Consider the following 15,197-nt stretch of genomic DNA (forward strand, 5'->3'; position numbering starts at 1 on the left):
AAAATCTTTAAAAAAAAACATTTTTTTTGGAGTCCTGTAGTTTTGTCAAAAAATGAGATTTTAACAGTTTTAATATTTTTTAAATTAAAAATCTCCTAAAATATGCAAGTCTTGAAATTTTTTTGCTCATTTTGAGAAACTAAAAATTGTTTTAAAAACTTCTGAAAATTTATTTCAAAAATTTTATTTCAAAAATCCAAATAAACATTTAATTTCATTTAACCAGCTGCCATTTTTCCACAAGCAAACATTCTTGTTCCAGGTGTCACTGGAGCAATACACGAAAATTTGTAAAGAATTCCATGTGTGAAGCCAGTTCTGAAGCCTTCCAGGTCATAGGGTCCGGGTACCCAGTTGGGGAGCATGATGAATTGTTGGATGCACGCGGCGGTTCCTCTGAAAAATATTGGGATTCTGGTAAAAAAATTATTATGAAGACTTGAAAAATCCGCTTTTTTTCGAGACAGAATTCAGCTGAAAATCTTGAAAATTAGCAGAGTTATTAATTTTCAAAAACAAAAAAATCAACTTTTTTTTTGAAAAATTCTAATTTTTCTCACATTCTCTGAGCTTATTATAAAATTTAATTTACTACATATATTTAAAAATAAAAGAAATCTGAGAAAGTTCAAATTGAGCCAAGTTACTATTTGAAATTAATTTTTTTTTTTGAAACTTTGGGCCGTCAGGAAAACTCTTTGGGTGTTTTAGGATTAATTAACATTTACTTGAAATTTTGTTGTGCTGACTAGAAGAGTATCAGAGCTACATTTTGAATAAAGTTTATTTGAAAATCTTTAAAGCGAGCGGAGTTTACTATTTTTGAAGTTTACAAATTCCAAAAAAACATCAGTTATTTTGTTTAAAACTTCTTTACTGTAGGTTTTTATGGTAATTTACACCTATGATTCGAAAAAATTTTTTTGTTTTGAATTTTTGAATTAAACAAGTATCTAACTACATCATATATCAAAAATAATTCAAAAATTCAAAAAATGAGCAAAGTAGCTCTAGACATAGACATAACGGCTTCACCGATTCGTCTAATTACTGTTTATAGAACTCCTTCTTGTAAAATCCGAATGACTAACAAACTGCTAATATCCATTTCAAATTTAATAGATCCCCAACTAAACGTTATTATTACGGGGGACTTTAACATAAAAGAAATTAGCTGGGTTTCTAACCCAGTCTCAGGGTCTTCAGATGCCGGTAAACTATTAGCTAATTTTTGTATAAACAACAATCTTCATCAAAACGTCTCAACACCTACGAGAGGCAAAAACCTATTAGACCTCGTCTTCAGTAACTTTCATATTTTAGATATTGAGGGAAGTAGTCCAATTGGGTCTTCAGACCACTGTAAAGTTACATTCAAAATTGATCTTCTTTCTAAATTACCGCCAGTAACCTTCAATATGGCAGACTATCGAAATATAAACACCGATTTTCTAGCCTCCCTTTTCTCTAATCCAGATTGGACCACCATTCTAGGGCATGGAAATGAAGTGTCTCAAAAATATGATAATTTTATCTCTTATCTCTTACATGCGTTCAGTGTAACGGTTCCCTGGATCACTGTTGACAGTAACGAAGGTCCGCTACCAGATTATCTAGTATCATTTCGAAAGCATGTAGATTATTGTTGGAAAACAGCCGCTAATTCTCATTCCAAAGCAGATTTTGATGAGTATATAAAAACCACAAAAAAATTCCGAAAAATGCTCAAAAAGTACAAAAAAAAATAGCGAACTCAATTATTTAAAAATGAAAGGACTCAGTAAATTCTCACATCACTCCAAGTTTGTCCTCAAACCTAGAAATAACATAATCCCCGACTTCACAGATCCCAATGGACGAACTGTACGAACTGATATTGATAAAAGTGAATGTCTGGCTCATCACTTTGAAAGCCAGTACACAAATATAAGTCCTGTAACTACCAATTCTTACGCTCATTTGAATTCTGATCAGTCCCCAATCTGGATAACTGATGATGAGGTACTTAAATTGTTAAATAAAATCCCTAGCTCCCAAACCTTGACCCCTGACGGCGTCCCCGCTAAATTCATAAAACTAATATCCCCTCAAATTGCAAGTATTCTCAGCCAGCTCTTTAATATGTCTATGACATCAAAACAGGTTCCTAAAAAATGGACCGAGTCAATTGCCCTCCCCCTAGCAAAAACGCCAACCCCAACAAGCGTCAATAATTTCCGTCCAATTTCTATAACTTCAATACTGTGTAGAACGTTTGAACGATGCCTGCTTCGCAGAATTCTTCCATTTCTCAATGATACTAACTTTTGGTCCAACAGCCAACACGGGTTTCTCCCTCAACGATCCACCACAACCTGTGTACTCTCCGCTTTAAACGATTGGACATTGAGTCTAGAAAAAGGGGATCAAGTAGATGTAGTATTTTTTGATTACAGTAAAGCATTTGACAAAGTAAATCATTCACTCTTAATTGAAAAATTAATAAAGGCCGGGTTTAACTCAATGCTCATAGGATGGGTTGACTCATTCCTTTCCAACCGTACGTTCAAAGTAAAAGTGAACAATTCTATATCTTCTGTTAGGAACGCCCCATGCGGTGTCCCCCAAGGCAGCGTACTTTCACCTATACTTTTCGGCATATTTGCAAATGATCTTGGTGAAAAAATTCCTAAAACTGTAAAATATATGCAGTACGCTGATGACCTCAAACTATATTGCTCTTTTGATAAAACTAATCCCACTAATGATCTGCAGGAAGCAATCGATGTTATCTTGAATTGGTCCAAAAGCTCATCACTAGAGTTAAACCATGATAAAACCGTTTGCATAAGTCTAGGTAAACACCCTAAAACTCTAATATATAAGCTTGAGGACTCTATCATAAAACGAGAATCTTTAGTGAGAGACCTTGGATTCTTCATTAATAATAAATTGAATTTTGAAGAACACTGGCAAAAATCGATAAATAAGGCAAAATATTCAAGTTATAATGTTTTCAAATCGTTTCATTCAAACAACATAAAGTTAATGGTTTTTCTTTTTAAAACATTCATAAGACCTTTCCTTGAATACGGAATTCCGGTTACAAACACCTTTAAAAAAAGTATGGTTAAAGAAATAGAATCGGTCCAAAATTCCTTCACACGAAAACTTATGTTTAGAATAGCTGGGCGCGTGATTAAAAGGACAGACAAAGTCTACTTAAACTCAGCTGAAAGATCGAAATTGTATGGTCTGGAGCTTCTAGAAGATAGAAGAAAGCTTTTAGATGTAAAGCTCATTAGGAAACTAATAGCGGGCAAAATCAATATAGACCACTCACAGTTTTTTGAGTTCAAACCTTCTGAAAGAACTAGGAACAGCCACGCCTACAGGTGGAAAACTCCCAAAAGCAAACTTCGAACTCATTTTTTCACTCATCATGTTCTCAGTGCTATAGTAAACCCTGCAAAAGGCAATCATTCTTAACTTTCGTTCATCAGACACAAACTTTATCCCTTTTTTGAACACATTAAGAAATGATAAGGTCCCAACCCAAATGACAAGGCCTCAACCCGTTCCCACTCTGTATTATCCCTTAATATTCATATTTTGTATTTTTTTTTCCTCTTTTTTTCTCTTACTTTCACGTTCAAATAAACGTATTCAATAATAATAATAATAATAATAATAATAAAGTTACGTAATTTTGAAAATGCAACATTTTTCCTAGTCTGTTCAATTTGGGACAAAAGTCAAAATTTTCCACTTACGGATAATCCACACTATCAGGCTCTCCAGTAGCCCATTTAAGCCCGGCTGTGCCAGTAGTGACACCATCGGTCCACATAAAGGTGTTCAGTGGTCCACATGCGCCAGCTTTGCAGCCCGCGCGAGTTGTGGCTCCTAACCAAAGTCCGGCAATTCCTCCGCCGGCGGCTCCAAGCTTTCTTCCAGCTTCATCTGCCACAGCCATACGTTCTTTATCGTTTTGGAATCCGGTTAATGTGGCTCCAAGAGCCACACAGGCGCTTTGTCCGTCCTTCTGTGCAAATGAGTTGTCGTTGATTCCGGCTAGGCCGACCTAATAAGTGGAAACATATTAATTGAATGGAGCTACATTGGATTATTAAGCTGCTAAAATTCCGGCGCAATTGCTCAACTGTGAGCCAAAGTACATCTGTTTCAAGTTTGAGGCTTGCGTTGCGGTCGCGTCGCGGTCAGTCTAAAATTTTCTAATGCCTAAATCTCAGCTCTCACTGAGGCTTTAATGCCCAAATTTTTTCATTGGAATAAGAAAAACATGCAAAATTGAATATGAAATTTCAAATTTCAAATTTCAAATTCTTCAAAAAAACCATGCGTCGCGGCCGCGTCGCGGTAGGGCTACAATATTCAAAATACCAGAACTCAGCTCTCTTTGACGTTATTCAGTTAAAACTTTAGGGGTGGACTAATTTCATTGAGACAATTTCAAAATTTGATAAGTCGGATGTCTGCGTTGCGGTCGTAAATTTGAAACAGCTGTATCTCAGCTCCCAAGTGGTCTAGAAAGTTGAAATTTTTAAAGAAACTCTAAACTCACAAAGACACACCAAACTCCGCTTTGCCGCTCAAATCTCAACCATCCAGGGCTGCAATTGCCTCCTCGTCCTGGCCCCCCAGGTCCTGGTCGAGGCCCATGACCTCCGTGCTCCTCGGAAGAAGATGAAGAGTGCCGACTTCCTTTCCCATCAAAATAAATAGCAAACGTGGTACCAGCCAACAAGAATACAGTTACGGATTTCATAGTGATTCAGCATAAAAACGAAGAAAAATTCGAGTATTTGTATACGGTTTCCGAGAGTGATAAAAATGTTCCGGCGCGGGGTTTTTATTGCAAAATTTGATTACAAGCCGTATTTTCTGGTCAAAATATCAGGGAGCAAAGTTTCACTAATCAGAAACGTATTCCTGCTCCATCGTGCGTTGCGGTCGTGTTGCGGTTTTAATTAAATTTTTTTGAAAGCACAACCCAATGAAAAAATTAAAAAAATAGTAAAATTTTTCCTGAATTTGAAAATTTTGTAACTTTGTCAGTTTTGAAGTTTTTCAGATAATTTTTTTTGTATAGTTAATTTGAATTATTTTTCTACAAGAAAATTACTTTAAATTTACAGTACCCTCCAAAAATACAGTACCACAAGAGTTTTCGTGAAAAGACCCAAATTTTCGAAAATAATTTTTATTGGCCCAAATTTTTAAAAAGTTGAAAATTCTGTAACTTTGTCAGTTTTCTAGATTTTCAGATAATTTCTTTTGTAAAATCAATTTAAACCAATTTTCTACCAGAAACATATTTTAAAATTACGTCTACCTCCAAAACTACAGTACCCCAAGAGTTTTCGTGAAAGGACCCAAATTTTCGAAAATAATTTTTTTTCCAAAAATTCAAGTGCTCACAACTCAGCCCATTTTCAAGATTTTCATGTAATTTTTTTGCAGCTTAAACCGGAAATATTACTTTATGATGATAGTGTCATATTTCAAATAAACTACTACGAACTACAGTACCCCGAGGGTTTTCGTAGCGGGACCAAAAAAATTGCCCCGGGCTCCAAATTTTCCAAATAAAATTGCACTTTGGGGGATTCTCCTTCCACTTAAGCTACTGCTCTTCCTTTTCTTCATTCTTTCCACTCAATATATCCTCCCCGCCCTCCCCTTTTCAAAAATTGTTTGCTTTTGTGCCGAGGACCGGGGAGCTCTCTCTGTTCATCATCGCCCCCTCTCATTTTTATACACTTTTGTATGGCTCGCCGAGCAGCTTTTTGAATATTTTTGTATTAAAATTTGAGGTCATAAAAATACAATAAGTTTGTGGAGAAGTTTTGAAAAAAAGGATTTTTTTGGAAATTTTGGGAAAAAAAATTAAAAAATAATTTTTTTTTTCAAAATTTCTGGTTTTTTATATTCTAAAAGTAAGCACATTAATTGCTTTTTTCCTGTTTTCAGTCGAAAAATTGAAGAAAAACAAATTGATGAAGCCATAAGTAAATGGCACAAAGGGTGTACACACATCACAAAAACAAATGAAGCCAATTTTTCATTTCTGGCCTCAATTTTTTTGTCGTTTTTTTTTAAACTAATGAGTTTTTGCATATTTTATTAATTTTTCTCTAAATTCTTTGAAAAAAGTACTCGAAAAATAGTTTTAAAAATTTTTTTGAATTTTCTAAATTTTTGAAACGTATAACTCCGGTTGTTTTCAAGATTTTAATATAAATTTTAGCTCAAAACAAGCCCACAATGAAAGGCTTTTATTCTTTCAAAAAGTTAAAAAAAAGAGCTGAAACTACAGTCACCCAAGAGTTTTTGCGATGACTCAAAATTTAAATGTTTTTAAAATTAAAAACCAAATTTCTAAAACTCATAACTCCTCTTATTTTTGAGATTTTGAAATAATTTAAAACTTAAACTGAGCTCCAGGTAAGTGTTTTTTTAGGTTATGTTACAGTTTGATTTTCCCATTAAAATCTACAGTATCCCAAAAATTTGCTAATTTTGATTCCATTTCAAAACCTCATAACTCTGCGCAAATATAGTATTTTTTAAAGTAATTTTTTATGTTATTACAAGCTTGATATGAAATTTTTTCGAAGAAATATTTAAAAGTTTACCAAAATAATCAAAACCTACAGTATTCCACTAACTTTCCAGATGAGATCCAAATTTTCAAAAAAAAAAAATTCTTAGAAGCGTTTAATATCAAAATTAAGTAATTCTGCCCGTTTTTAAGATTTTTCAATTATTTTTTTATTTTAAATGTAGTCTAGGTATTTATCTATCTAACACCTATAAATTTAAAAATGCACCTTGAAAACCTACAGTACCCCAGGATTTTTCGTTGCCGGACCTCAAAAAAAGCCCCCCTCAGCTTTTGCCTCCCCCTAAGAAGTACTCATAAACAACATTTTAGTATGCTTCTGCTTTTCTCACACAAAATCCCACAAAATTTACGAAGAAAAGGGCATTTGGCTGTGAAATTTTCTGGGGGAGGAGAGGGAGGGAAGCGGAAATTTACGCATGAAAATTTTGGAAATGTTATGTTTATTTTTGGACTCTTTTTGGACTTTTTCATGAAGAAAATTTGTTGAGTGTAGTTTGTAGTGAAAATTTGTATTTTTTACTGTAAAAACAATTTTTGAAATTTTTTTAAAATTTTCAAACTTCCATAACTCCGTTCATTTTCAATGTTTTAGCCAATTTTTTTTTGAAAAAATTCTCATCCGAATGAATTACAAAAATGTTTGTTTAAAATTTAAAAAATTGTCAAAATCTACTGTACTCCAGCAGTTTTCCCGGTGGGACCCAAAATTTTGTATTTAGTTTTTTTTTCTAATTTTATTGCTGCTCCAAGAGCTTCTCAAAACTAGTGAGTGTGTACTAAACATAAGTGAAGACTGAAGGCAAGAAAAAAAAAACGAAGAGTGTGAGGAAATTTAATAGAGAAATCCTCACTTCCACCGGCTCACTGGGCTCACTTTTTTATCTTGTTTCTCTCAGAAACCTTTAGGTTTTTTGGAAACTTTATTTTAAAAAATTTGGCAAAAATTTGAAAATTTGGGTCCCGCCACGAAAACTAGAAAACTCAAAAATTGTCTTTTTTCTAAAATTAAAATAATTTAGGCTTCCTTTTTATTTAAATAAAATATGTTTAAAAATCTTAAAAATGGTCGAAGTTATTGCTTTTTGAAAAATATGAAATTTAGTTTTTTTTTTTTGGAAATTTTAATTTCGAGTCCCGCCACGAAAACTCTTGAGGTGCTGTAGGTTCTTGTTTAAATTGCCAGAACATTTTTTTATCCAAAAATAAAATATTGCGAGCTTTAGAAAAAATAAAATTCATTTAAAAAAAATTTAAAATGAGGGGAGTTACAATTTTTGGAAATTTTGAATAATTTCAAATTAAAAAAAAATTCCAGCAAACTTCAAAACTATGTAACTCACCTCAATATTAATATATTCAAGTTATTTTAAATGTAAAATTAAGTTTGAAACTATTTCTTCAATATAAAAATTGTTTCAAGTACCCCAGGACTTTTCGTGACGGGACCCAGAAACATGAAAAAAATAATTTTTGGAAAATTTTTTTATTCAAAAATTGCGCCAATCAACCAATTTTAATTGATTTTTTATGTGTTTTTTTTTGAATTTCAGAATTCCTTGTAACTTTTAAAAAACTATTATAATTTAATAAATGTTTTTCAGATGAATGGAAAATTAATCCTCAGGCTCTTCTTATATCTAATTTTTCGATTTTTGCACTTACTTCTACTACTGGAATCTGACATTTATGCACTTTTATTACGGTTATTTGATAAGAAGAATCAGGAGGACGAAGTGGAGATTTTCAATATTTTTGGGAGGTTTGTTTTGAAAATGTTATGGATTTTGGGTCCCACCACGAAAACCGCGGATTTTGAAATTTCGAATTTTAAAACAATTTTTTTTGGAACTTTGAGTCCCGTTGCGAAAACTCCCAGGCTACTGTAATTTTTTAGTTTGATTAGATATTTTCTTGAGCAACATTTTGAAAAAAAAAATTAAAAGTCTCAGAAACAAGCGGAGTTACGTAGTTTTGAAACTTTTCACTTTTCAAAGGAAAACTATTTTTTTGGAATTTTGGGTCCCGCCACGAAAACTCCTAGGGACTTGTAAATGCCAATTTTTTTACAATACCAGTCTCTTGAACTTTATTAAAAAATTTAAAAAAATTTCAAAATCTTAAAAACCTTAAGGGGAGTTATATTATTTTGAAAATTAGAATTGTTTCCAAAAAAAAATCAAAAAATTTTGAAAATTTTGTTTCTGCCAATTGTCAAATAATTTTAATCCTACAAAACCATTTTTAATATTAAAATATCTGAAAAAAATCAATAATTTTCCAGATATCGCTTCGACAACACAGATGTCACCAGGGAGTCGGATTTCCTATCATTTCACGAAAAATCTACAATTTTCGAGGAAATTTGTGAGGAAGGGTAGGATTTTGGAATTTATTTTATTTGATAAATACAGAAAAACTTGAATTAGAATTTAATTTAGTTTTAATAAAAAACATTGGCTAAGCCCAAATTTTCAACAAAATTTTTTTGTCTCAAAAATATCAAAAAGTTCAAAGCTTCCTAACTCATCTAGTTTTTGAGGTTTCAGAGAAAATTGTAATAATTTATACGCAAAAATTCTAATTTATTCAACTGATCAATTTTCACTTTTTTGTCTACAAAACTACAGTAACCCCAGGAGTTTTTGTGGCGGGACCCAAAGTAAAAAAAAAGTGATTTTTTTGGAAATTTCTTTAAAAGTTTAGAACTCAGCAATATTTTTAACTGGAAATATGCAAAAACTATTTTTTATTTAAATCTTTAAGTTTCAATCTATAAAACTACAGTAACCCCAGCGGTTTTCGTGGCGGGACCCAAAATTTCTCTAATTTTCCCATTTTCCAGCTGGTTCATCTACAACATAACGGAACGATACGTGTATTTTGTAAAAATATCTCCAATTGAAGAGGACAATTTTGAATCTACAATTTCCATCGAAAAATGCTCAAAACTAGGCATCTTTTTACACCAAAACGCGGAAAAGTTGGCACGGTGCCAAGTGGATACTTTCCAGCGGATCACTCGGGATCTGCCACCGTTCAGGAATAAAGTATTGATTTTTCACTCGGCGCCGAGTTGCGGAGGGACTACAGTCGGGAAATTGCTTCAGGCTTGTGATAATTCGAAATTATCACTTTTGGTTTTAGGTGGGCTCTTTTTTTTACAAATTATAGAATAGAGCCTAATATATTAAGCAAAAATCGTTTTTGAATTTTTCAAAAATATTGATTTTTCGCTGAGTTATGACGATTTAAAGTTGGTGGCCTAGAAAATCGGAATATAGGTTTTCCAGGCTATAAAAATAGGACAAAATTGATCTACAAACCACAATTAGTGTAATACATTTTGAACAATTCAGATACATAGTGTTGTGACTTGGGCTCCGGAGAGCCGGCGCATCCCAACTTTGCGGATGTATAGTTAATTAATTGGTCAGAATCACCCACGATCCCACAATTAACATCCGCCGCCGAATACTCACAATGTCTTCCGTATTCTTCCGAAAACATTCGCTCTAATAATCATTTAATAAACAATTATTATTTGAATTACCGCCACGCAATGCAGGCGCGCTCCACGGACAACAACGGAGTGTCGTAGCGCGCTCTCTTTAGCCATTGCTCACATTAATTATTGGCCTAAATTTGATGATGCAATTATCGTCACTCTCCTCCGATTCTCCCATCGTGTGATGCCGTACTCCTTCTAATTAATTATTATTCGACTCCTGGCTGCTCTGCAGCACATTCTCTACGTTTTTCCTGATCAATAAACAGGTTTTTATTCGTACTAATTGTTCTGTTATATTCACACCGCTCATCCCTCCTCTCGTTCCGTCCGTCGTCTTTCTTGTCACTCCGAGGTTCTGGCTACCTCTCGGATTGGAGTGTCAACATGGTGCATCGAACCGAGTCGGATTGGATCCGATGAACGAACCAAAAAGCCAGCTCGTGACACGGCGGGACCTGAGGAAGCGGCAAGCCAGTCGGAGGAAGAGGACAGGAGCCTAAGCGTGCAATTACCGCTTGGAAGACGCGCCAGACGCGTGGAGTCAATTCAGGAAACCCTAAGCGGGGCGAATACCGCTTAGAAGACATGCTAGCCGTGTAAGGAAATCCTAAGCGGGGCAAATACCGCTTAGAAGACATGCTAGCCGTGTAAGGAAATCCCAAGCGTGGCGCAAAACGCTTGGAAGACATGCCAGACGTGTAAAATCTACCACTGAACCCAACTTCATCTACGACGTAATCGGCTGCCCAGAAGATCCAGGAATTCGTGCCCAACAGCTCAATTTATGAAGAAATCCCCGCAGCTCACTCAACACTCAACTGATGGTCGATAAGTTGCCCAATTGCAGCAAGGATTCAGGAATGCGCACCTAGCCGCAGAAAGTGAGTATTTCTTTATAAAAATCTTCGAAGAGCAGTGGCACGGCAGTGGAGCCGATGGATATTCGTCGAAAAAATTTCTTCTGTGAAGAATAAGCGATTCGCAGTTTTGGAAAGCCTAGGACAGCGATTCTCTGCCTGGAAGACATGCTAGACGTGTAATCGGATTCCCAAACGGGCAACTACCGTTTGGTTGCCATGCTCAGCCGTGTTGAATCAGGAATGTCCATTCTCGAATTTTTTTGTGTCATTTGCAATAATGGCACAGAAGAGGAGAGAAAAGTGACGCAAAGAGCTAATCTCGCAGCTCTCAGGAAGCCCAAGTGCTCAATACGAACTTGGAAGCCACGCCACGCGTGAGGGGAGGTCGGCAAATCTACATGGCTCCCGGAAACTCCAATCATCAAACCACTTGCCACTGAACCATCTACCGCCAAAGGATCTCGGCTGTCCCGGAGAATCAATCAAAATCGATTCAAATCACCTCTAGGATCGGAAAGCTTGGATATCGCCGCAAGGAGGAATTATTTCTTGTTTTCTATATGATTTTTAATTCTAATAAACCACTTTGGCCTTCTAACTCCGTTCCGGGAAGTAAAAATCTCACCGGACGGATTCTTCTCTCCATCGTTCGTTTTGTTTGTTTGTTTGTTCGCCAGGAAGTTGACTCAAGCTCTACGTTAGCTTGAACGCCACGCGCAGCGTGATGTAGGACCCAAGTGGACGAATAAAGACTTGGACGCCACGCCCAGCGTGATGAAGAAGCATTTCGAAACGATTGGAGCCGCGCCATGTCGCGGGATATAAATTCGATAGGAAGAAGCTGAGCCTTGCTCGCCAGGAGCCGCAACCAAGTTCCCCCCGGAAGGACCCCCCCCCCGGAAGGAGCCGGCGGGAAGTGATATATCGCCGTCTATTATTGGGAAATTAATCTGCAATCTGGAAATCCCTCTCCAGCCCGATCTGACTGTCATAGGAACCACTACTTCCTCAGGACAGAGCCGAGCAATCGCTGCCCTCACGGCTTCTGGTCAATCGATAAAAGGCCAGTGGGAACTGCCAAAAAATCGGCTTCCCCCCGGAAGAATTACCCCGGAAATCTACTCTGCAAATTCGGAAATCTCCATCCGCCTCCAAATCAAGGAAAATCGCAATTTAAATTGCCGCCAATTGAATTTCTGGCTGACTACGGTAGACAATTGCGACCACGGCACACGATCTGCCGCACAATCACGGACTTTCTACTTTCGAATCCCAAAATTAATTTTGGATGTTTTATGGATTTTTTTCTGGATTTTCACGCATTTCTTCGCTCCACTCGTTCATTTATTACACTTTTGTGACGTCCTATCCACAATAAGTCTGCAATTTTCCAGGATCGAGCACACTCACGCTTGGACATGCCAAACAAGAGCACCGACGACGATAATCCTCCGCTGCCCTGCAGCTGCCCAGCTTCTAGAAGCTCAGGAGATGACAGAGCTCCAACACCAGCGTCAATCATCTCGCTACAGCGTCAGGCATTAGCGGCGGTCCTGGACGCCAGACTACGAATGAGTGCAGAACAAGCTGACGACGAGCAAAGACAAAACGCTGATCGACGCGCTCAGGATCAAAGGGAGAGCTTCCGACGTCTCCGCGAAGAAGCATCAAGCTTCGCCGACTTCTTCACCAACGCGAGATTGCCAGCCATGAGGACCTTTTCGCCAGGTTAATATCGAGAGTATAAAGAAATGACTAACAATTTTTATTGTTTTAGAGGCTGCCCGCAGCTCCTCCAACTCTTCCGGCAGGAATCCACGCATGGATCAGGATTTCGAACTGGCAATGGAACTGGCTTGTGAAGAAATGTCGGCGACACACGCGAGAGCCCAGCCGCCCATCAACTATGAAGCCAGCAATTCCCCAGAGCAACCATCCAGCGAAAGCGACGAAGAAGAAAGCGTATCCAGCGCAGGTATGACAGTTCATAGAAAACTCTCATAAAAATCCAATTCGATTGTAGGAAGTGGTTCCATCACCCCCACGGCCGCCCTCGCAAACGTTGTGGCTCCACTGGAAGCAACTGTGGCCCGCATCGGAACCCAGATCACCGCGATTGGCAATCGAGTCGACGAGCTCTTCGAGCAACAAGCCCACATCTCTCGCCAGCTCAATCTCATCCTAGAGAGCGGCCCACGTCCCTTCAAGCGGATTATCATCAATCTATAGGCTCAATTCAAGGAAAGCGATTCCCAACCGAAGCAAATCGCCGCGTTTGTAACCATCCACTATCAGCATTCGGAAATGGCTGCCCTCTTCAAGAAGACCGAAGGAAACACGTTCCATAAAGAGGGAAACGTCGTCGAGCAAGCTCCATATATCGCAGGAGCGGTGACGGCCAAACGCAAGGAAATCGCAAGAGCTGCCCACGCTCTCCAAGGACCAGTGGCTCAGATCACTGCATCAGTGGATCAACACTTCATCAGAGTTGGCGCGGAGCCCGAGATGCCAAGACCAATATGGACGTCGACAAGATTGACCGCATCCAGTCTCCGATACTCCGTCAACACCACCACGGAATTCAGACGAAAATTGGTCGAACTGCTGAGAACCGACAGCTTCCGAGACACCCAATGGATCACCATTCTTCCCATATACCCTCCGGATAAAGAGGCTGCCCACGACGAAGCAGAAGCCGTCGAAGACGTGGGAGAAGCATCCGATTAAATCTAATTAATTGTTGATTGGTCTTGTTGGCGCGGCTGACCACCCGCATTATAAATGTTCTGTTTTGACTGATTCATGCCATTTACGTTATTGGAAACCGGTTGCAATTACCGTGATAATATCTACTCTCGCTCAATCATAATCGCTCTAACATTCCTTCATTCAGAACTGCCATCATGCCCCGCGAAGAAAGTGAATCTCCACTATTGGTCTACGAAGATCCGAGACATACGCCGTACACGCCGTTCAAGTATGCCAGAAAGGACGAGGAAGAGAGAAGCTCCGGAGGAGGAAAATCGCCGCCCAAGAAAGCCCCAAAAGCCCAGGATCGCATGTCACTCCGCGACAAATTTGAGGCTGCCCCCACCACCAAGAAACGCAAGACGGCTCAAGACCCAGCCGATGGTGAGGAGAAAAAACTAATTATGCAGGCTAAAATTGATAAACCCTCCGTTTCAGAGCTCTTACAAGCCATCAAGCCACTCTTCAACCAAGTCAAAAAGGAAATGGCCGATCAACTGGCTGATCAGCTCGGGAGATTCAACGAGCAACTCGACATGGCGGTCAACTCCTTCAGCGACGAGATAGTGAAGCTGAAGGCGGATCACGCCTTGGCCGAAAAGAATGTGGATACTTATGCCCAAAAGGTCTCAGGAATGTTCCAGCGCGCGGACATGATGTCTGCCAACGTCCAGGAGCAGCGAACTCAACAAGCCGAGGACAATCGTATGGCCTCCAAAGCGAGAGACAGGATCATTTACGACATCGCTCAGGTCGCCACCAACATGAAGACGATGAGCGAAACCATCGCCAAAATCGACGCTCGTGAGGAACAGGCTGCCCAAAAGCAAGCCGAGCGCCACACCCCACAAGGAGGACAGGGATCGTTGGAGCCAGCGCTGGTGAGACTTATATTTTCTCCTATGTCAGGGTAGAATATGCTCATGAATATTACAGAAGTGCCCACTGTGCAAGCGTCATCACGCTCCGGAAAACTGCACCATTATAAGAAATGGACTCGATCGTCGCGAGGAAGCCGAAAAGATCAAAATGTGCATTCAATGCCTCGAAGTCGGCGTGACAAATGACGATTGGGTCCACGAAGGCTGCCCAAAGGAGAAGGAGCAGTGCACCAGATGCACCAAATACATGAAGCCAGGAGAAATCGCCCAGACTCACCACAACGCCACATTCTGCCTAATGCTCACCTCGAAGCAGTACAAGCTCGAGCGCAAGGGATCCCCATCCGATCGTGTAAGCGTATCCTCACGACACAACGAAACAGAACAGTAACATTTCAGGATTACTCGCCAAAAGGCCGCAGAGGACCAATTCGTTCCCGCCACAACCGCTATGGAGGCTGAGGACGCCGCAGAGACAGCTACCATTAAGCTTCTGCATACTCGCTGCCCCCTCCTCATTATCATTCCCGTTGTTGGATTAAACCCGTTGTTATTGTGGCCAAGCCACTTAC

At 38.6% G+C, this 15,197-nt stretch overlaps 3 protein-coding genes and 1 pseudogene across 4 annotated transcripts; 3 read left to right on the forward strand and 1 right to left on the reverse strand.

Moving 5' to 3' along the window:
- Positions 1-167: 167 nt before the first annotated feature.
- On the reverse strand, positions 168-4,768 carry clec-261 (C-type lectin domain-containing protein; the record flags this gene model as incomplete). The annotated part of the gene is made up of 3 exons (NM_075512.2): positions 168-396; positions 3,753-4,063; positions 4,565-4,768. The coding sequence occupies 3 exons, from the start codon at positions 4,766-4,768 to the stop codon at positions 219-221; spliced, it is 693 nt and encodes a 230-aa protein (NP_507913.1). The 3' UTR covers positions 168-218.
- Positions 4,769-8,229: 3,461 nt separating this feature from the next.
- Positions 8,230-9,804, forward strand: ZC15.5 (uncharacterized protein; the record flags this gene model as incomplete). The annotated part of the gene is made up of 3 exons (NM_075513.3): positions 8,230-8,387; positions 8,910-9,002; positions 9,471-9,804. The coding sequence occupies 3 exons, from the start codon at positions 8,230-8,232 to the stop codon at positions 9,802-9,804; spliced, it is 585 nt and encodes a 194-aa protein (NP_507914.3).
- A 2,610-nt stretch (positions 9,805-12,414) lies between these two features.
- On the forward strand, positions 12,415-13,723 carry ZC15.4 (annotated as a pseudogene). Its single transcript has 3 exons — positions 12,415-12,724; positions 12,774-12,971; positions 13,020-13,723. Coding segments are annotated over exons 1-3 (1,212 nt in total).
- A 144-nt stretch (positions 13,724-13,867) lies between these two features.
- ZC15.3 (CCHC-type domain-containing protein) lies at positions 13,868-15,188 on the forward strand. The gene is made up of 4 exons (NM_075514.6): positions 13,868-14,128; positions 14,183-14,625; positions 14,681-14,977; positions 15,025-15,188. The coding sequence occupies exons 1-4, from the start codon at positions 13,900-13,902 to the stop codon at positions 15,085-15,087; spliced, it is 1,032 nt and encodes a 343-aa protein (NP_507915.1). The 5' UTR covers positions 13,868-13,899; the 3' UTR covers positions 15,088-15,188.
- The last annotated feature ends 9 nt before the right edge of the window (positions 15,189-15,197 follow it).

This window comes from Caenorhabditis elegans, chromosome V, assembly GCF_000002985.6.
Source record: "Caenorhabditis elegans chromosome V".
Taxonomy (NCBI): Eukaryota; Metazoa; Nematoda; class Chromadorea; order Rhabditida; family Rhabditidae; genus Caenorhabditis; species Caenorhabditis elegans.